The 22,121-nt window shown below is 36.4% G+C and overlaps 3 protein-coding genes across 3 annotated transcripts; 1 reads left to right on the top strand and 2 right to left on the bottom strand.

The window, feature by feature from the left end:
- Positions 1 to 450: 450 nt before the first annotated feature.
- LOC103938740 (lysM domain-containing GPI-anchored protein 1) lies at positions 451 to 3,156 on the bottom strand. The gene is made up of 5 exons (XM_009348780.3): positions 2,343 to 3,156; positions 1,616 to 1,730; positions 1,310 to 1,471; positions 916 to 947; positions 451 to 832 (listed from the first exon to the last, which is right to left on the bottom strand). Exons 1-5 carry the CDS (start codon positions 2,992 to 2,994, stop codon positions 606 to 608), a joined length of 1,188 nt encoding a protein of 395 aa, XP_009347055.2. The 5' UTR covers positions 2,995 to 3,156; the 3' UTR covers positions 451 to 605.
- A 1,001-nt stretch (positions 3,157 to 4,157) lies between these two features.
- Positions 4,158 to 8,328, top strand: LOC103938748 (carbon catabolite repressor protein 4 homolog 5). Its single transcript, XM_009348793.2, has 14 exons — positions 4,158 to 4,624; positions 4,775 to 4,938; positions 5,047 to 5,112; positions 5,213 to 5,265; positions 5,622 to 5,703; positions 6,098 to 6,138; positions 6,243 to 6,330; positions 6,410 to 6,502; positions 6,596 to 6,628; positions 6,749 to 6,846; positions 7,214 to 7,325; positions 7,417 to 7,502; positions 7,618 to 7,702; positions 7,945 to 8,328. The coding sequence occupies exons 1-14, from the start codon at positions 4,321 to 4,323 to the stop codon at positions 7,996 to 7,998; spliced, it is 1,359 nt and encodes a 452-aa protein (XP_009347068.2). The 5' UTR covers positions 4,158 to 4,320; the 3' UTR covers positions 7,999 to 8,328.
- Positions 8,329 to 8,639: 311 nt separating this feature from the next.
- Positions 8,640 to 10,866, bottom strand: LOC103938757 (ethylene-responsive transcription factor CRF6). The gene is made up of 3 exons (XM_009348804.3): positions 10,707 to 10,866; positions 10,304 to 10,515; positions 8,640 to 10,083 (listed from the first exon to the last, which is right to left on the bottom strand). The coding sequence occupies exon 3, from the start codon at positions 9,897 to 9,899 to the stop codon at positions 8,904 to 8,906; it is 996 nt and encodes a 331-aa protein (XP_009347079.2). The 5' UTR covers positions 9,900 to 10,083; positions 10,304 to 10,515; positions 10,707 to 10,866; the 3' UTR covers positions 8,640 to 8,903.
- Between the last annotated feature and the right edge of the window lie 11,255 nt (positions 10,867 to 22,121).

Here is a 22,121-nt window from a genome sequence, read left to right as displayed (position 1 = left end):
ACAGGTCAAGACGAATGATCAAGTTGCGGACTTGTTCACAAAAAGTTTAAGTACAGGCAAGCTCGAAAATTTTCGCTGTCTGCTCAGCACAGTGCAAAGAATGAGAGCTGACGTTGAAGGGGAGTGTTGAGTGCTCTATGCAATTAATCAATGTCACAAATGTTAGGTATGGTTGAGTGGAAAAATTAGGTGCAATTAATGGGTTTTGTGTAGTAGTAAATAATCTTAGTTTAATTAAGTGTGTGGTGTAGCTTTCATTTGGTTTGCTATAAATACCCAAGTCCCCAAGCATTGTATATCATCCAAGGAAAAACAAAGCCTAGAGCTAAATAAGAAAAGTTTTGCTAATTAGTTTGTTTTGTGAGCTTTCTTTAAGAGTGTGCTCTATTTTCTTCTTCTTGGGATCATTAGAGTTATCTTGGATACTCTTCTTATTCAACAATATATGAATGAGAAGGGGCAGTAACCTAGTACATTGCAAATGTTGCTGCTTCCGACATTTTATGCCATTTCATTGGTTGGATTGAGCATCTAATTGAAAAATATGAATCAAAAGAACAAAAAGTTTACATGGGGACATTTAGAATTGGCATCGATTAATTTTATCACAAGAAAAAGTAGAGGGCAAGGATAACCAACAAAATGTAGTATGAAGATTGAGTAAGCAATCTGCTGTGATTAGGGATATTGGGGTTGTGTGTACTCGTAGGTCCATAAGCACCAATTCCCATGGGTGGATAAGAAGATGGTGATGCTGACGGAGGTAAAGATATATATGGGATTACAGGATTAGAAGATTGCTCTGGTGAAACTGCGCCGTAATCCTGTACATCTGCACAGCCAGGTTTTTACAGTAAACAGAAACAAAATAATAATAATCATCAAAGAAAAAGAATAGGTTTTAGTAATTGTCACCTGAGCAATTGGCATGAGAAGAATTTTCCAAACTGCGCAAGAAAAGGATATAGTTAAAAAGTAATACAAGGTAATTGTTAAATTGGCTCTAGAATCTTGTTCTTATGTGTTAATAAATAGGGTGGTGCTATTAACACTTCTATTTTTATCTCTCATACAGTCTTTGTTAATTTATATTATTTGATTTCTCTTCAAATCATTCGATCCAATGGCCGAAAATTGAAAAGAGTGTGTGGGAGATAAAAAGGAATGTTTGGATAGCGAACCACCCTAACAAATATCCAATTGCAATGGTTTGTCTTACTAGTGCATGTGAGTTGCAGCTGGATCTACTTTTTGTGTAAATGGTGCCACAGACAAGCGTTATTAGGTAAGGCTTTCTCCTTGCTCTTACCTCCTGAAAATCTTGCGGCCACTGTGGCCTCGGTACACACATGTGCTGACATTACAACCGAATGCTGTTGGTTTGGTTAACACATCGCCGATGAAGACATCGGAGTCTTTGCATTGCAGGTGAGAGCATGAGGGGACAATGCCAGATGGGGAACACTGCAAGCTGATGACCAAGCAAGATAGTCAGCTAAGTACAAATTAATGTACAATATGCCAGGCTTTTAACATGTAGAAAAATTGTGAGCATGATATATTGGTAATGACAGCAAGCTAAGTAGCTAGTAAAATGGAATTTAAACATGCTTACTTGAGAGTGGTTGATCTGCAAAAGCACTTTATGCAGTTGTTGGCAGTTAAGGCGTATGAACCATTTGGAACTATTAAGCTCTCATTGTACCAGTTCAAATTTGCTGATGAACATGCTGCATATACCGTGACACTATATTAATTTAATTAATTAGCTAATCTATCTATATGTTTGGTATGGACGTACGTATGTGCAGCTTCGATTATGTTGCATATATAAATCCGATGCTCTTTTTTTATATACAAACGAAGGAGGGTAAATACTCTTCACACCGATCATTCTATAAACTTAAATAATTCATGACCTGCCCAAATCAATTCTATAGGTTAATTTGGTGAACATATCTAAGCACTGTTGGTATAGGGAGTACCAAAATTTATTCATTCATTTCTTTAACTTATTGTACTATGCCACATTAACCAAAAACATAGATTCTCCTCTTGATAGCTTCAAAACCAAACACATGCAGAACTCCAAGAACGTCTTTGAACAGTAAGTGCATACTTACATTACTCGCCAAATTAATTATGTATAAATTCACCAACCTACCTTTCTTCCTTATAAATTAATTAAATCTTAACAAACAACAAACACACATTAAATTTCAATAAAAACTGGAATGACGACGTTGTAACAATTATTTCTGCAGTTGAAGTCTTAAGTTCGATTCTTCGTATTACATATTATCGCTTGTATTAAAAACCAATTTCATGGAAATTCTACTAACCTGAAATTGGAATAGCCAATATGTCACCAGGATCAACCGTTGGTTGACCGAGCCCATTGATGCTCACCAACTCCATCACAGTCGCCCCAAACTCTCCGCCAATGCCGCTCAAGCTCTCCCCGCTCTGCACCACATACGACATGTACACAGAAGCAACCCCGTTGTTACTATTATTAAAGCATGTGCATGGCAACTGCACCAAAACGCTCTGCCCGCCCGTCAACGGATTCTTGGCGCCAATCCCGTTCACACTCCTAATCTGCTCGGCGCTCACAAGCCCGCCGTACCCTTCCGCTATCAGATCCAACGTGTCCACCGCGTGGACGGTGTACGTTAAAACGGACTTCCTGATGCCGTCCACGCATGGACACGAAATGGGAATCTTTAGTTGGGTTTTCGCTTTAAGAATTTGGTTTCCAGGGAACGGAATGGTTAAGTTGATGGAGTTGGCGGCCAGGACGTCGAAGACGTTTAGTTGGAAGCGGAAGGCGATTTCGGAGAGTTTCGAGTCCCATGGGAGGATGTAGGAGAGGAGGGAGGAGCAGGAGTCTGCGGAGGAACATGGTTCTATGGTGGACTTGGCATTTGCTAGATTAATGGAGAAGATGAATAAAAGTTGCAGAAGTACTAGTACTAGTTGATTTGATCTCATCTTGCAAATCTGCTTGGGTGGGTTTGTTGAAAATAGTAGGAAAGATCATATCTTTGTCCAAATTTTCAAAAAAATTTGGACGATTAATTTAATTTTGAGTGGAGTGAAGTTGTTGGGAGTGCACATCATAAATTAATGAGAGTGAGCGAGAGTTGGTGTTGCGCAGACCAATGTGTGATTCTTTAATTATTTCTTAGGCTGTTGGACATTTGGACCAACCAGTCTTTGGCCCTTGGGTGCCACCATGAGTAACAGCCGTTGAAATGAGTTCTTCTTCCATTGTACGAACTCAAACGGATTAGTTGATTCCATTTTAATTTAGTTTTGGATAATATTTTTGCCCGTCACGTTTAAGTGTTCATCATCCTATTTTTTTACTATTAAATGAATTTAAATTTTAAAATTTGTGTAGTAGATAGATATAAATCTTAAAATTTAAACTCATTCAATGATAATAAATAAGGTGAGCATTACCACCACTTAAGAGTGGTGAGCAAAAATGCACCCTTAGCTTTGAGCTCTTTTAACTTTCAAAATATGTCAATTTTTTGCAAACAATCAAAAGTATCACATATTTTGTTAGTTTCACAGGCTTGTCTTTGGTGGTTTAGACTATTAAATACTTCGATTTTTTAAAGTCAATCGTTTAATTTGTTAGAGTCAATTTCACCGTCTATTTTCAAAACTATTCAGTAGTCCAGATTACGGAATAAAATTGTAGTTCCACACTTTATACTTCAATGCAAGAATATAAATTGAGACTTATAGATTTGACGGTAGGAGAAATCATACGATTGAAAAAGTCTATAATTTCACAGCTCAGTTAAAAGTGGAGGGATACAATTGGAAAGAAGAAGTAGTAAGTTCAAGAGGTACTGCTAAACTTATCTCGTTCCATATAAAATTGGGTGAAACTAACTAGTAAATGCTAAGGAGATTTTCTCAAAAGCGAGATTATTCATGGACTCGCTGTTATCTCATGTTTTGACACAATATTTTATAATATTAACACAAAAATTAACATTAAACAATGAAATAACAAAAAATAAAGAATTTTAATTAGAAAGTCTCTTTAGCATTTTTCTTGTTTACTTTGTAAAAGTCTTTGGCAATGTCTAATGAATTGTCATAAAAATTGGGCTGAGATCTTGAACATTTTATTGGGCCATTTAGCTTCGTTGGACGTCTATCCCTTTCTCCTCCTCTTAAACGCCGTTGACTGAAATTCGGAGCAACCACCCCCATTCTCAACATGGCAGCGCGTACCACAAAGTGAGCGCGTTCCTATTTCCCGCCACCGCTTCTAAAACTAAAAAGATAGGCAGAATGGAAGAAACCGGCGATGTACGGCGAGGTAAGCGCAAACAACATTCACACAACACAGAAGCCGCAGAGAACCACCCTCATTCTCCGCCGCACAAAAGGCGGCGGCGCAGAAGAGTGAAGTCCGAATCTAAAACCCTAACCCGAGCATCCGACCCGCCACCGCCGCCGTCGTCGTCATCCAGGTTCCAATTATTATCGCCTTCGTATCGGAAGCACACGAAGCGGCAACCGAGTCGAACCCAGACAGAGAGCTCCCGGGAGTGGGCTTCCTCTCCCTGCAGCTCTTCTGCTTCCACCTATGGAGGTAAACAAATATCCAATTTTCAAATTCCCTGTTTGGCTAATTTGAATTTGATTGGGTTTGCTTAGGATTTTTTGTTACTGCAATTAGCTGTTTGGATTGCTCAGCCAAACGAGGCATTGTGCTAATTTTTTTGAATGTTGTGGTGTCCAGAGAAATTTGTGGTTGTTTCTTATAACATTCTGGGTGTGGAAAATGCATCCAAGCACCCAGAGTTGTACTACAAAGTCCCACCCATGTTCTTGGAGTGGAACCGCCGCAGGAAGCTTATTCGGAAGGAGATCAATCGTTACAATGCTAGCATCATGTGCTTGCAGGTAAAGTCGAAGAATTTGGCAATGTAGATATGATGTGTAGGCTAAAGTGTAAATCTTTATTATTTAAATTACTTTTAAGTTAATCCTAAGTTACTTGTATGGCTGTAGGAGGTTGATCGTTTTGATGATTTAGCTCATCTTTTCCGGAAAGATGGGTTCGAAGGTGTTTATAAGGTAGCCTTGAATTTTCTTTTCCAAGTATGTAATCACTTACTATTGTCAAGTACCTTCTTATTGGCATACATTCTGATTAATGATTACCAACTATCCCTAGGCGCGCACGGGTGAAGCAAATGATGGATGCGCCATATTTTGGAAAAAGGAAATGTAAGGTTTCGTTGACCTTGTGAAAATTGTAAATTTTCTGCACGTTGCTTTGACATCTAAGTTCAAATGACAGATCAGTTCATATCCAATCTTAGTTCTTCTTAAAATCAAATATGCTGTTACTTCTTTATGACTAGCTAGATGGTTTTTCCTTTGATATTTATTATATTAGTTGTGTTTTTATAGTTTCTTGAGAAACATGTTTGATGACTGCATTTGAATTATATATCCTATCTAATTTTCATTAGTTATGGTCGTGTTGGTATTGTATGTTTGGTATAACTTGTCATTTCTTGTTTATTATCAATTTAGTCACTTTCTATTCCAGCTTTTAGCCAATGATTTTCTGAATGCAGGTTTAGCCTTTTACATGAAGAAAATATAGAGTTCCAAAGTTTTGGACTTCGTAACAATGTTGCTCAACTTTGTGTATTAAAGGTATAGGGGGCATTACTTTCTTCTAAGGGGTGCTAATACATAAGTTGAAATTCATATTGATGTGTCATGTCATGGTGGCATGATGGTTTGCTCGTGTAGCATCAAGCATCACATTTTTTTTTTTTTAATGTGCACTTCTCTGTGGTTAGGTACTTAGGTTTTAATGTTACCCTTATGGGCCTTATCTAGCCATGTAAAACATGCCTTGTCACACAGTAAAATTATGATTTCCAGTGTGATCTTCTAAAATCTATGACTTATTGTGACATCCCCTGTTAAAATACCAGCCATTGCTGATGTCGACGAACCCCTTTGTGCTGCCAATTGTTTTGTTTCCATTTTACTATTGTTGCTTAGCTACACTAGACATTTTTCTTGTTTGTTGAAAATGCAGAGTAACCAAAATCAATTAGAGTCAGACATACCTCCTGGAACGTGAGTATAAGTTTTCTTTCTGTCCTGTTTGCATATTTTGTATAGGATTTGGTTTTACTTCACATATTGGTGGGTTATTTCACCGACTGATATGCATCGTACAGGAGTCCATACACCCAAAGTAGAAGCTTAGTGATTGGGAATACACATCTACTATTCAACCCAAAACGTGGAGATATCAAGCTAGGGCAGGTATTCTCTACTATGTTTTTTCAGAAATGGGACTGTATAGCATAGTTTGTAATATATCTCAAATGTGATCATGCATTAGGTCCGACTGTTTCTTAAAAAAGCTTACGAGCTATCACAAGAGTGGGGCATCATCCCTGTTATAATTTCCGGAGATCTAAATAGCATCCCACAGGTGACCTCCTGCAATGATATCATTTATTAAGCATGTTTGATTCAGATGGTCCACGTCACTTACACCAAATTTTTTGGTTCGTCAAATGTTCAGAGTCCTATGTACCATTTCCTAGCTTCTTCTGAGGTGATTCCATTTTGGCTTCTCCTGCTTTCCCCCTCTGTTTCTTCGTCGTCTTTATTTTTTCCCCTCCTTTTTGTATGGGTTCAGTTTATGTTATGCTGTTCTTGCTGTTGTTTATTGCAGTTGGACATCCGACTACATGACCGCAGAGGTATATCCGGACAGTTTGTCCTGAACTTGAATCACAGAGGCTTCAGATTTCAGAATGAGCAAGCAAGCAGGTACTTCAGTGTATGAATAGTTACCTCAAATGTCGCATTAGAACATGTACAAGCAATATTACTAGTGCATTTATCGCCTAAAATTAGATATAATTGGTTTATAACTTTATGGAATTCAGTACTGTCTTCTTTTTCTCTTTATTTTATTTTAAACTCCCTTTGGTTTAGTGAGAACCAGGAGATCCATTTTTTTGAAATTTCCGGTTAACTTCTTAAGTGAAAGCAGGATGACATGAGTTATTGTTTCCTTGTCCTCTCATATGACATGCACTGCAGTTAAAGAACTATTTTTTTTCTTTTGAAAAAAAAAAAAAAGTTCTAACTGAATTCTGTATTGTGGATGCGGTATTACGAAATATTTTATTAGGCCATTTTCATATATATGGAGCGAGGAAGAAGTAAGGCTTGCAACTGGCAGTGAAGTAGTCACGTGTCTTCGGCATGATTTGAAGCTTTGCAGTGCATACCTGGGAGTACCTGTAAGTCTTAAATCATTTCTACTTTCAAAAATTTTTATGCTTAAATCCAATTATCTATTTCCCAATGCTGTATGTATGTGCCTTTCTGCAGGGTAGTTGTAGAACCAGAGATAGGTCTGGAGAACCCTTGGCAACGTCATACCACTCCGAGTTTATGGGAACTGTTGATTATATTTGGTATGCCTTTTTGTTTTTCGGTCGGTCCATTGTCCGGAATTTCATTAAATTATAACAGGCTGAGTGTTACTGTTTTGCGCTTTGTACTTAAATACTTTTGGTCGCTGAGTGACAGGCATACCGAGGAACTTGTTCCTGTCAGAGTTCTTGAAACCTTACCAGTCAATGCTTTAAGAAGAGATGGAGGACTCCCCAGCAAGGTAACTTTCTGTCTCCAATTATTTATGCTTTATCAGTCGCATAGTGTGCTTTAAAGGAGAATTAAAATAATTGTTTGAGTTAGAGCATCATAAGCTTCTTCACTATGCTCAGTACTGTAGAAAAGTGAACAGACCGATAAATAACAAGTGAACTACTCATAGAAATTGACCTGAAAACTTGGGAAGTGTGATAAGGTAGTAAGGTGTTGTGTATTTCTCTAAGTTTCGGTTTTGCTTTGCAGCAATGGGGCAGCGATCATCTTGCTGTTGTATGCGAACTGGCTTTTCGTAGATAATAGCAGTACTGAAGCTCCAACTCCAGCTGTAGCACAGGGAAGTTACGTTCTAAACGTTTTGTTCCGCGTCAAGTTCCGATGGCTGTAATGTTTACGGGGCGGGGCTTCTGCACATTTACGGTGCTCCTAGTTTTTTCGGGGAGTTTAAAAACCATTCGAATTTTGAAAATGTACATTTATCGGGTTTTTATTGTTTGCTGGATTGAGTCCAGCTAATTTCGGGCTTGAAGTTTTTCTTTTGAACTTGTAAAGTTATCGAGGACGTGTAGCAAAGCAGGACATTCTTAATCGCATTTTCTTTTGAATCCAACAATTCCTTTTCGGTACCAATTTTTTTTCTTCCAATTTTCACATTGTACTTGGTCAGCTTTGTGGCTTCGGCCCCATCGAAATTGAACCGGGCCGGCGAAATGATGGTTAGTCAATTGAAAGTGAAAGCTTATCTTCAATTAGCCGCCTTTCCTGGCCATATAAGCAGCCCTTAATTATCCTTAAACGACACGCCTCCTAAGACTCACACTGGTATTGTCTTCTCTTCAAAATTTGGCAAAGCAACCTTACATTTGAGAATCGACATCAATTCGCTCCGTGTTTATAGGACGGAGTCGTTCCTACTTACCTGGAAATCACAATTTGACGCATTTGACTAAACTGACCTGTCGTTAATACTAATAGAAAAGGAGTACACAAGGGTTCAGTTTATAATAGCTTACTCAAACATATTACCACTCCGAGTCTGAGAGTTGGAAAAATCTTGGACGGCCCGAAAAGCACAGTGAAAACCCAAGAACTCTCTCCGAACATAGAAAACGATAACAATAAACCCCGCTGCTCAAACATTTCTTGAGCATTTTATTGTGCAACATGTAATGGATAAACTACTGGTAATTCCTAACTACAAAACTTCATGGCTTACCGTGTTCCAGTTTCTGATCAATCCAAGAGAAATCCTGCTGACCAAAATTGAAGTCGAGAGGGGGAAGACACATAGCCTCGTCTTTTTTATCCTTGCACGCGGGATAATCAACTGTGTCTGTCATACCATCATCAACAATATCACACATGCCATCAAAGAACTGATCCAAGCTAGAAAACACGTAATTGTCCCCGCATCCCAAATTCAACTGTTCGACATCTAATGGTGGCAACATTGGAATGGATTCCTCTTCTTCAAAAACTGGTTGCTGCACAGTGCCTTCTCCCCCAGATTCTTCTTTCAACCTTTCGAGTCCAATACAAAGCGCAGCTGAACCAGACATTTCAAGCACAGATGATGGTGATGGATGGCAAAACGATGAATCCTGACTCTCCTCTGATAAAGGAACGCTTTGAAGCTCATGCTTGGCTCCCTCCGTTAATTGCATACTCTCAAACTCATGCTTATCAGATAATGGCATGTTTTCACAGTGGCTCTTAGTCCTTTGCTGTGACTGTATGGTCTCAAACTCACGCTTCTTTTGCTGATAAGCAGCAGCAGCCTCCTCTGCTGTATTAAAAGTGCCAAGCCATTTTCGAATTCCTTGAAATGGATCTCGAATCTCCGCTGCATATTTTCCCCATTTTCTGCGTCGAACTCCCTTAGGGAGCACTCTATTACTTTTCCTAGAGTCATAAAAGTCCGTACTATGACCAATTCTGCCTCCATTGGTCCCTGCAGATGATTCACATTCTGTTTCCACAACCAAAATCTCCGAAACAAAGTGCTTACCATGCTGAAATAGGTTTCCCTCAATATCATAATCCTCATCATCTTCACTCGAAGAGTCGGTGGCATCAGGATCATTGTATATAATCCGAATTCTCTTCACGTAACCTGCATTCTCTTCTACGGTAGGTTGCTTTTTCTTCAATTTGTTCCAGCTCACATGTTGATTCAAGATTACGGTTTTCATCCCCGGCATTTTGAACTTAAAACCCCTAAACCCCCTATACCCGAAAACAAGAAAAAGAAAACAAAAATTCTCTCAAAAGTTGAAAACTCAGTATCAAGAAAAACCCAAAACCCTCAAAAACCCGAGTCCAGAAATCGAAATCGAAAATTGTATTCTGAAACAATCCTTAAAGCACTTCACACCAGAACAACTCCTGCACCAATTTCATCAACGAAAACAAAAATTACCACAACTCAAAGACCTTAAACCCATCAAAAACCCCTACGACAGAAAACCCATCAACAAAATTCCACAAAGCACTAATATTGATGTTCATACATACATTAAATATCATAAAAATTGAAAACTGAACACACATAATATGAAACACAAGAGAGTAATAAATTAATAATTAATAAATGAAACCCACATACCTTTGTGATCTTAATGGCATGTAAAAAACAGATGAAATCTGTTTGTGCATGCAAAAGAGAGGCTGATATGATTTCCAGAGCTTCTTCGGAGCTCCAGTCGACAGATAAAATCTAGAAGACATATATCCTCTGTGCCAACCTCCTCTGTTTTCTCCAAAAAAACCTTATCTTTTGCAAACTTGCAACCAGAGAGAGCTAGAACAAGAGAGAATCTGGAGAAATAACACAAGATATCGAGACCCAGATCAAAAAAAATCCCAGAAAAGCAGAGGATTTTGAATCAACGGCCGAGAAAATTCAGAGAGTTTTTTTGTTACAAAAAAGAAAGCCTCAAGATTTTTACGAAAAATCAGAAAAAAAATCGATGGAATCAAACAGGGAAATGGGAAAGCTTGATTCTTACTCAAGGTGGTGTGATGATTCTGATTTCTTGGTGTTATCTCTGAAGAAGAACACACAAGAAAAAACTCGGTCTCTCTCTCTCTCTCTCTCTCTCTCTCTCCTCAGTCCCCACCCTCTGTGTTTTTTTTTGGAGGACGAAATTGGTAAACAGTTTGTCACTGCTTCGGTTTTGCGTTACAATTACAATTCAGCCTTTTTCCTACCTTGGACGAGTGGGCCCTCCACCATTAACAAAGGGTTGTATTGTCATTTTGCAACGCTCGGTATATCTAGATGTTTAGGGGGCGTTTGTTTGCCCTCACTAAGTTGGACTGGACTGGACTGGACTAGCTATCAGTCCAATACTGTGTTTGTTCTATGCTGAGACTAACATTAATGAGACTAAAGGGGACTAGCATGGACAAAACCCTTCACTAAGAGGTCTTAGCGAGACCCCCCAATAACTATAGGACTTGCTAAGACTATCCTCTCTTTCTCATCCTCGTCATGTTCAACGACCACTCCTGACAAACTTCTCGTCATCTCCAGTCACCTAGATCAATCATTAACTTTCCGACTCTCTTTCAGATCCATTTCACAACCAACTTTCATATAAAATATACCAAATTGAAGCTGGGAGTGACAAGATTACGATTTTACTTGAATTGAGGCCAAAATGTGGTCGAATGTAGCCGGAAAATGGCCTGGAAGTCTCGCCATGTTTCGGCTTCTTCAAATTCATGACAGATTCGAGCATTCAAAGCTAAGATCTCGGTCTAGGGATGGTAATAAATTTTTTGGCGGTGCTAACTTCATCCAATTTAACAAGGGTTGGCCGGAAAACACATCGGGAAACCTGCAACTCATCGGGAAAATTGGAGCCGTGAGGTTTCATTCGAACAACGCATAGCTAGAGAGGAAGGGAGGACAGAGAAATAGAGACTAGAATCAATAAGGAGTTTGACCAGGAATGAGAAAGAGACATGAATTGAGAGGTCTAAGAGGAAAAAAAGAGGGAGAGGGTGGGACGATGAAAGAAGAGGAAAAGAGTGGAACGGAAATGGTAGGAAAAGATGAAGAAAAAGATAAGATCATAATAAAATATTAATAATTTATATATTAAATAATATAATATTAGAATTTGTTATTATCCAGCTTCTTAGTCCAATACTGTACCAAACGTTTCACTAAGTTAGTCCAGTTTAGTCTAGTCTAAGCCAGTCCAGCTTAGTCCTTGAAGCTAATCGAGTCCGAGATAATCCGGCGCAACAAACGCCCCCTTAGGGTATTTCAAGTTCAAATAAACCAACGTATCTGATTTTTTTTTTTTTTTTTTTTTCGGTATTCAGTTTTTATGTGTTTATTTATTTGGAACGAAGAAAGTCATAAACTAGGAAAAGAAAGTAAGGAATATGAATGAGATCAACTACTATCGGATTGCAGATTTGTAAGTGGAACTTGTGGTAAATGAATAGAATTAGAATGATTTGAATATAGATTGAAAAATGTTAAAAGTGTTTATAGTTGAAACATACATTTGAAGTGCATTTTGAAAAGAAAAAAATAACTAATGTGCAGTTTCTAAAGATAGCACTAGATGGTTTCTAAAGAGAGTTCGATTAAGTTATACAATGGGCAACCTAATTTAGTATTGAATTCTCCATCCACGAAATTCAAACTTAAAATCTCTCACTTTCAAATGAAGAGTCATACTACCAGACCGTAGTACTGAGTGACCATTAAAAGCACTTTTAAGTACAAGCATTTTTTTTTTTTTTTGGGGCTTTTAGATCTAGGTCCAAAAACATAGATGGTTTTTAGGAGTGAGTCCAATTATCTAATTACATGTTTTTATTTCTTTTAGACTCATTTTATATTTTTTTTAAATATTAAAAATCAATTAAAATCTTCTAATATTATGCATTTTTCAACTCCAAAAAATCTAATTAATATTTTACAAAAAAAAAAAAAAACTAATATACTAACATAAATTATCTACAAAACATTGTACATTAACTCAAGTAACAAATATATGAATATATATTATACATGTAAGCGAGATATGAAACCTAACTAAAAGATAGGAAAAAACATAATATACCTACAAGCAAGACACATGAATTTGTGACATGTTGATTATAAAAAAAAAAAAAACCTGTCATATAGATACATAAAAATAATTACCCTGTGATATAGGTTGATTATAAAAATTAAAAATAAAATCTATAAATGGGGTTCAAAGCAAGAGGAAGAACAAGAAATAACAAAAAAATAAAAATAAAAGAAATAATCAAAGAGATAATTAGAAAGAAATTTGATTTTTATAATAAATCTTATCATTGAATAGATAATTATTGATAATAAAATAATTAAATTTAAAAAATTTAACTTATTTTAATAAATTAAACTATTCCTACTATTGGTTAAAAAAATTGAACTTGTATCAAGGTTTTTCCGTTTTTTTCTTTAAAGCTGTAGCGTCTTATAAATGAGCATTTCAAACCGGCCCATTAGTTTTAGTTCTAGTTGCTGGGTGCTTTTTTCTATTGCAAAGTAGGCCCAAAAAGTTTTTTCAAGAGTAGTAAAGTCACGTGGTTGCCACCCGTGACCAGTGACCACGTGGCAGTCGCGGTGGTGGTGACGACGGCAATAGAACAGTGGTGGTACGAGGTTGTGGTTCAGTGGTGATGGGTTGTCGGTGATGGTCATGGTAATTTGTTGCAGCATCCAGACAATGCAAAATAGTTTGATCGGCATCCTTTGTTGTTTGAGTTGTTATAATTGAAGGATTTGGGATTGAAGGATTTGGATTTGAATTGTTTTTTGAGTTGTTATAATTTGAAGTCTCACTGTGTGACTATTTAGTTATATCATGATTACAAGAAAAGAGCATGAAAGGCAATCCAGTATGAATGGCTTAAAATCTAGATTGAATACCCCTGGATTCATTAAAAGAATTAAAATCCCTCAAAATCTTAATTGAATACACCCCTAAATTATGAATTTTTATGAAGTCTCACTGTGTGACTATTCAGAGAATCGCTTAAAATCCAAATTGAATACCCCTAGATTCATTAAAAGAATTAAAATCCCTCAAAATCTCAATTGAATACACTCCTAAATTATGAATTTTTATGAAGTCGCCCTATCACCTTGACGAATTGGTTGGGGCTCAATTGTTTCCCTTTCCTTGAACCCTTTGTTAAAGACAGAGGCATCCTTCCTCTCCTTTTGTTGTTCTTCTTTGTTTGTTAGTCTGCTTCATCCATACTGTTCTGTTTGGATGATCATATCCGCCCTTGTCCTTGTCTGTCCTTGCCATATTTTATATAACGATTATATTCAACACGGTCGTCTTATGGCAGAGGATCCTATGTTTGTTATTGGAATTGTTTCGTCCTGTTTATTTGTCCCATGATCATTACATTGTTCTTCAGAAAAACTAAGGAGATATGCTTTTATATATATATAGGAAAGAACAGTTACAACATAAGTCCCAAAACCAAGCGACGCGGGAGAGTGTACCACCAGGACTAACACTCATGAGATAGATGCCCAATTCTAGCTAACACATCGGCAACTAAATGAATTAGCTTCCAGATAGATATGACGAAAGTATATATTCTGGAAGTTACAAGCGGTCCTCTAAATATTGAAGGCCATGGTAGTGAGATGCCAAGGAATAGAACATGTCCCGTTAATTATTGCATCAATTAGAATCTTCAAATCACCTTTCACCTCCAGACTACTAACTCCAAGTGAAAGAGCAGCGTTATGGCCAAGCATGCACACGTGATATAAGATGTATCCATCGGTGTATGGTTTTAGAAATTGAACTATCTGATGTGAACATTATTCTGCGAGTGGCAGCGACAAATGAATTCAAATGTTATCCGCATTTTACTTTTGTCTATTTTTGTTTAAATTTATTCTGAGACGCTTGTTTACCACTTTACAAATTCAAATTATAATGAATTTCTTCACCACTCTCTCATGCCTTGGATGTGGCACTTCAGCACCTAAGCTACTAGTCAAGCCTCGTCACGGCTGGCATAGCTGTATTTGTTTTGAGAACCCAAAAATTACAACGGTTAAATTTGGCATTGGCTTTTCTGTAGGGGAAGCAAAACGCTAATCGAAAATGTAACCTCTCTGAAAGTGCCAGAGCTGCCATGCGCCAAACTTAGTGATGCTTCCATGTAAATTAGGCAGAGGCTGAAGAAAGTTCATAAAGTAGTAGCCCGGGTCGTGCTGTATATTATTTTAGATAAGCAACTTTTAGTCTCTCTTAAAATCTCGATTGAGTCTTGTAAAGCTTCTTTTACAGACTTTGTCCTTTGGCATCCCCCTCCATTGCTTCTTTTACAGACTTCGTCCTTTGGCATCCCCCTCCATTTTCTTGTGTCAAAGTGAATATTGATGGCCTTGCTAAAGGTAACTTGGGTGCTGCAGCATGTGGTAGGATTTTCCGAGATTCTACATGTTATTTTCTTGGTGGTTTTTCCTAAGCTTGGGGCATCCTACCTCTTTTTATGCGGAGCTTCATGCTATTATCCTCGCTGTGGAGTTGGCTCACGCGTAGGGTTGGCAAAATTTATGGCTTGAAAGTGATTCTTCTAGCGTGATATCTTGTTTTGCTTATGGTTCTTTTTCTCCTCCTTGGTTGCTCTACACACATTGAAAAAATGTATTTTCCGATTGCATAAATGGTATTCTGTTGCTCTCATACATTTCGAGAAGGGAATGCAGTTGCTGACAAATTAGCCAATTTAGGGCTTCTATCGTCTTCACTTTTTTGGAATGCTGCTCCTCCTACAGAGATTCTTCCTTTTCTACAATCAGATTTCTTGGGCATGTCGGCCTACAGGTTTGTCTCCCCTTCTTGATGTGTGATTTTTTCTTTTTACCAAATCTTTTTGGATTTTCCTTTCATTATGCAGCTTGTCTTGCAGATGCTTACCTTTTAGGTTTTATAGAGGGGTTTGGTCCTATGTCTACCCCATCTTTTTTCATGTATTTTATTTTTTAAGATAGGTAAGGTCTAGTCTCTCTCTTTTTCTTGTATTTTCTTTTTCAAGAGGGTAAGGTGTAAGCCCCCTTTTTCTTGTATTTGTTTTTCTTGTTCTATGAGGGGTAAAGTTTATGTCCCCCTTGACTAGGTGTAACCTTTTTTTTTTTTTTTCATATCAATAAATTTCCCTTGTACAGTTGAGATATTCCAAAAAAAAAAGTTCATAAAGTAGTAAACTAGCTAGTTATAGTCCATGATTTGAGGTAAATTTATGATGGTAATGCTAGGAGGACTGAATTTGTTGACTAGATTTTGTAAACTAAATAACATGGAAGCTAATGATTGGATTATTACTTAATTGTTAATAAACGTGCTTATTTTTTTATTGGTGACACATCATTTAGTTTGCAAATTTAACGTACAAATTTAGTTTGCCTAGCATTACTCTTTTACCTTTAAGTGATCAATGTTCTCCTCCACATCGATGTTGCACTTGCCATGTAATTCTGTTTAAAGTTCGAATAGAGTGATGATGTGACACTTAGGTTATCATAGCACCAAAGATTTTCAGAGGAAAAATGTTAGGGAGATCAAATTTTTAAACCACATTTGCAAACAAAATGATGTGTCATCAATAGAAAATAAGCACGTTAATCAATACTTAAATATTAATCCAATTATCAACATTTACATCATTTTATTTACAAAATTTGGTTTAGAAATTTAGTCTCCGCATTACCTTTTTTCATAGTGATGTCAACTCATCATTAGTAAGAAATGTAAACTATTACAATATATACGCATTTCCATGTAATGGCGTGCATGATCGTCGCTCATCGTTGGTATCATTTAATTGAGAGTTTTTTAAATGCATTGAGAGCATGACTCGATACATCAAGTGTCATAATACAAGTGGTTAGATACTTGAAAATAATAAAAAATCCAACTAATTTTATTATGACACTTAGCGTACCTAGCCATGTTTTCAGCACACAGAAAAATCTCTCCATTTAATTTATGTATTAGTCTCATGTATTAATTTTTCTTTAGCTAAAATTGTTAATTAATTAAAGATTTTTTGGTTTCATGAGTTATTCGTGCAACAGATCAACTTCAAGGACACGGGCAGAAAAAAGTTCCTTGGTCTGTAGTGCAGTCTACCTTTCGAGAAACTTCCGGCAAAGGCTAATTAATTAAGGAGAAGACTTGAACATCGTTTCCAAACGACTCGATCAAATTTGGCACTCACCAATCACAATCACGTTTTGATTCAACTGTTTGAACTGCCAACGAATAACAATTTAATTAAAAAGAAGAGGAAGCTTCGTATCGTATTTGGATCCTCTCTTATGCCTAAGGAAAGAATCCGTCTGATCAAGATACGTGGATCGTTAAATTTTTATCTAATGGTTTATAATTATTAAATAAAAATCTAACGACTCACGCGTTTGGATTAAAAGAATCATTTCCTTGGGTTTAAAAGAGGATCCAAATCCCTTCGTATCCACCTACCCCTCCGACAGATCTGTACTCCATGTTTTATTGTTTATTTATTTATTACAAAATATTCGTCTCTTCAAACAAGGAAACACATGAACTATGAAAGATTCATTCGACTGAGTCGTTTTTTAAGTTAGTCAGACTTTGTTCGATTATATGTCTCGTTATAAATTTTGTATCAATTGGTTATTGAAATTAATACATGGAAATGCATATTTCAACGGTTATGTTTCCTACTGCTAATGAGTTGAACATGACTGCCAACAATCTTTGTATAGTGGTTCCCACTCTCAGGGCCAGCCTTGAGAATTTTGGGATCCTAGACGAGTGTTAGAAATCGGGTCTTAGAGTTCTCTGACTTCCAATCATTTGTACATTGATATGTGTAAAAAAAAAAAAATCACTAAATTCATGAAATGTCTATTTCTATATTAAATATCATTAAAAATTAATATCAAAAGAAGAAAGACATACAAATATTACCCATCTCGTATTTTTAGATGCAAATGCACTTATTAAGTTTACATAATTTAATTTTTCAACATATTCAAACCAAAAGAGAAGTCCCTACCCAGTACGCCAAATTCCAATCATTTTTCTATTGTTACAATGTTACTTATCACATTCAATAAATGAATGAATGGTTGGATACAGAGACAACATCTTACAACTAGGAAAAATACTAGAGTGAAGAGGATAGTAATTTTTGTATACACGCCTAGCGCACAAAGAGGATTTGCATAATTTATTATATATTATATACTAATTAATTGAACATTAAATAATGTCATTTTTTTACAAAAAGATGAGAGTTTTAGCCTTTTAGGTACATAATAAAGATATATATAGTGTGGTCTTAAAATAGGGTAATAAAACCCCATAAAAGTGATATTTAAGAGAGAAGAAAAACAGTAAAAATAAGATGGTGGGACTATTTAAAAGGGAGAAGATGTGTATCTATAAAAAATAAAATAAAAAAAAAATAAAAATAATAAAAAATAAAAAATAAAAAAGATGGTGGGACCATCTTAAGTAAAATCGTGCAATTAAAATGATGTTGGGAATAGAGTTGTCTTCTTCCTTGATCGAGGCCGACCCTGCAACAAAAGATTTCCAGGTTCTGGCGTTTACATATAAGCATGCATAGCCCCCGCCCATCCCCATCCAAACCTGCCTAACTTCGCCTAAAAATTGCGGGTCCTTCCGAAGTGGAGGCCCTAGGCAGGCGCCTACTCTGGCTACCCTCAAGGCTGGCTCTGCCCCCTCTATCTCAACAAATTGAGAATGAATTATATAGAACGTCAGTATCGTCATTGTGACGTCTTATACTATTGAAATAATGATTAATGTTGTATCATTGATATACAACACCACAATAATAATGTATCTGTAATGTATAAGTTACTCTCCTATATCTATTGTTTAAGATCTAGCAAACATTTAAAGGGCTGCACGGACATAGCACATGAATTGAACGAGCTGCTTTTTAGCAACTGGTATCATAGCATGAGGAAGGTGTTGAATCTAGTCATGGCAAACTTCTCTTAATGGGCCCGTTAGTCTTGCATACTAAACCCCACTGCTTACATGGCTACACAGGAATCACATAAAACGAGAATACTAACACTTAACATGGACAGATATTTTCTTTGAATTTCACTATTCAAAGCCTAAAGAGTAGGTAATTCAGACTGCTCAAATTGAATATGCCCCAATAACTCATTTTGTTGGCTCACCTCACACAAATTAGGGTTCGAATCTCTTTTTCTCTTTCTTAAACAGTCCAAATTTCTTGATCCTTGAGCCCCGAACTATGAGGTCCATAGATGATCAAATTTTACCTAAACACCCATTATACAACAAAGTTAAAAATAAATAAATGAATATCGAGGCATGATAGACTTAGAACACCAAAATAATAGTGCTCTTGCTTCGTATAAGTCTCACTCCACAATAATAGACTTAGAATACATATTAAAATTTTATCATAAATTTATATGTGGTGGTAAACATCATGCGACCAACAGAGGTTTTTATGTATATATTATGATAATTGTTATTAGCACTCCAAAAATTTTATTTTGCACTCCAAATTTTCTATAATTAGAAAAAAAAATACATTTGTGATGAATGTATAATGAGATTTTTAGAATGCTAATAACAGTTCCTTATCTTATAATTATTTTTAATTTAATGGTGCCATCTTATTTCAATTTTTTTTTAGGGCATGTGTTCATATTCCGGGTGCGCTATATTAATATATTCTTAATAAAACATTTTCTCTGTAAAATAGAGTATTGTATGTACTTGAGATAAAAATATTATTTTCGAAACCTTTTCTCTCTAAAACAGAGTATTGTGTTTACTTGAGATAATAATATTATTTTCGAAGACAAAATTAGGTATATTTTACAAAGTGGAAATTACTTAGGAAAGGTCACCACCCTAAAATAATATTAAAGGACTCACATTTTACATACTTCTCTTAATTATTTGTCGCCGAATTAAATGCATTGAAAATATCAAAAGACAAAAATTAAACAAAATGTGTGAAAGATATAAAAAGTGTGTGAATAGCACAACAAAAAAAAATGATTAGAATAATTAATCACATAACCACCCGAACAATGTTTGGTTACATAAGGATGAATAGGAACTTCCGTTCAACACTCTTCTTGTTAGAATCATAGAGTTTTGTGCTTATGATCAGAACCGTTTATATTATGAATCACTCTATAAAAATTATTTTTGCAAAAAAATCAATTAAAACTAAGATCATTTAGTTACCTATCGTAACAAACACATAAGCAGTTATAGACTGTTAGTAATATTTTTATCCATTATGTTCATTTGTTTTTACAGTTAGAAGACTAATCGATCTTAATTTAATTTTTGCTGAGATGATTTTGATAAATTAATTTATATTATGAACGATTTTAATTATAAACATAAAATTTTATGAATCGACAAAGAACAATTTTAAATACAAACTTGCACTCATCTTTGAATAGTAAAATATTATTCTACCCACCCTACAATAATCAAACACCTATCTTGGAATAGTAAAATATTATTCTACCCACCCCGCAATAATCAAACTACAATGGGACCCAGTAAAGCGCTATCTGTTAAAGAGAAGGGGATAGATAAACAGGGGTTTGGTTGGTTATGGGTTTGCATCTATCAATCAAAACTCAATCACGTGGCATGTCATTGTGCGGGTGCACGATATTATTTTGGTTTTAAGGAATAGCATAGTGGCGCCCAAAAGCCAATGCCTTGTCATGGATGAAAATGTTGACTTATGAGTGGTGAGTCATGCTTTAGTCTACACGAAGCAACGAAGGAGGAGGCCAAGTAAGTTGCTTTGTCCGTCCACCATCCCTACCCAACCTCCACGCGCCTCAAGCCTCACTGGCTCATTAATATCATGACATGTTTCGATAAATAAAAAAAGTAATATTACATTTTTATTTATTCAAAACAAATTCTTATCACGTATATGTATTGTTAGTTTTAAAATCATTATATGAGAGTTGAAATTCACATACTTGGTGAGTTTTATGTTTATTAGAAAATTGGTATAACTGACGGTACAAATATATAATAAGTGTAACATTACTCTTAATTAAATACTATATTGGGAACAATATGAGTGCTATATATTGGAAAGGAATTCGGATCTAATCCTCCTCATCAAATAATTCGGACATTTGAAATTTGATCAAACGGTTAAAATTATTATAACTTTTCAAATGAGCCTGTGTTTTTAACCGTTGAATCAAATTTCAAGTGTTCAAATTGTTTGATGAGAAATATTATGTGGAATGGATCTAAAGAGAATCTCTTTCCCTATATATTCGTCTGCCCGCATACCTACATGTTAAAAAGTAGATGGGTTAGAAATTAGAATAGTTCTAATACTTATAATATTCTCGTAAATTTTGAACAAACTATACACAATAAGTTAACAACGCTAATCGTGGCTAATTGCGAGTCACAGAAATATGTATCGTTCACGGTACGTTGCTCGGGAGTGAGAGAAAAACACCGCTATACCATGAATTGTGATGCGCGCGTAGGATAGATGCGGTCGTTATGGCAAACCAATTGGGCGTCGGCAGCATGACGAAATGGAATGACATCACGTGCCTAGGCTAATCCAACGGCTGAAAATGCTCAAAGTCCAATAATATAGAGATTGGACAGAAAAAGTCACGATGATGACCACCACAAGGTCCACAAAGCCAACCACCAAGGAGAGAATATTGAGAGAACTTCTGCCTCGGTAGTTCTATTAAACTGCTCCAACGAGAAAGCTACATTAAACTCGCAAATCAAAAAGAAAAATGGTTTAAGGAGTTCGTAGATTGGGATTAGTTGGTAGTTATATACAGTGGAGTTGAGTGAAAATATGGAGAGAAGAAAAAGGGTAGAGAAAGATGATGAAATTGATAAGTGTCATGGGAGGAGAGCGAAGAAGGTGCATCAGAAGCAGCAGCAGCAGCAGCGGAGGGAGGAGGAGAAGGGGGTCGCCGGTGACGTGGCGGCGGAGGACGAGGAGGTGGAGGAGTTTTTTGCAATAGTGAGGAGGATGCAGGCGGCGATCAAGTACTTTGAGAAAGCTGGCGGGGTTAGTGTCAAGGGACAAAATGGTAATTGCAGAGCTGCGTTGGAGGCGACGGAACAGGTGGTTGTGGAAGCGTCGGCGGCGGATCATATCCAGGTGGTGGAAGATAATGAAGAGATTAGTATTAATGAAGCTGATGAGGAGGAGACTAATGGGGTTCTAGACTTGAACGAGGCACCTAATTAATTGCTAATTAATTGAGTATGTGCTGTACGACGTCGTATCTGGTTTTTGCCTGCAGGTGGGTTCTTCTTCTGACTGTAGTCAGTTCGTGCATGCACGTTCCCTGGTTTTTC

This window comes from the organism of the source record quoted next, unplaced genomic scaffold (genome assembly GCF_019419815.1).
Source record: "Pyrus x bretschneideri cultivar Hongxiangsu unplaced genomic scaffold, Pyrus_bretschneideri_v1 Contig3, whole genome shotgun sequence".
Taxonomy (NCBI): domain Eukaryota; kingdom Viridiplantae; phylum Streptophyta; class Magnoliopsida; order Rosales; family Rosaceae; genus Pyrus; species Pyrus x bretschneideri.
The sequence above is the reverse complement of the archived record's forward strand: the minus strand, read 5'-3'. Positions and strand labels throughout refer to the sequence as shown.

What these genes read in the sequence shown, in the direction of transcription:
- LOC103938740 (XM_009348780.3), bottom strand. Translation starts at nt 2,994, where the DNA reads ATGAGATCAAATCAACTAGTACTAGTACTTCTGCAACTTTTATTCATC. An exon ending in ATTGGCTATTCCAATTTCAG is followed by an intron (nt 1,731 to 2,342) that starts GTTAGTAGAATT and finishes CGGTATATGCAG; the next exon opens with CATGTTCATCAGCAAATTTG. An exon ending in TGCAGATCAACCACTCTCAA is followed by an intron (nt 1,472 to 1,615) that starts GTAAGCATGTTT and finishes CTTGGTCATCAG; the next exon opens with CTTGCAGTGTTCCCCATCTG.
- LOC103938757 (XM_009348804.3), bottom strand. Translation starts at nt 9,899, where the DNA reads ATGCCGGGGATGAAAACCGTAATCTTGAATCAACATGTGAGCTGGAAC.
- LOC103938748 (XM_009348793.2), top strand. Translation starts at nt 4,321, where the DNA reads ATGGAAGAAACCGGCGATGTACGGCGAGGTAAGCGCAAACAACATTCA. An exon ending in GAGATATCAAGCTAGGGCAG is followed by an intron (nt 6,331 to 6,409) that starts GTATTCTCTACT and finishes ATCATGCATTAG; the next exon opens with GTCCGACTGTTTCTTAAAAA. An exon ending in ATTTCCTAGCTTCTTCTGAG is followed by an intron (nt 6,629 to 6,748) that starts GTGATTCCATTT and finishes TGTTTATTGCAG; the next exon opens with TTGGACATCCGACTACATGA.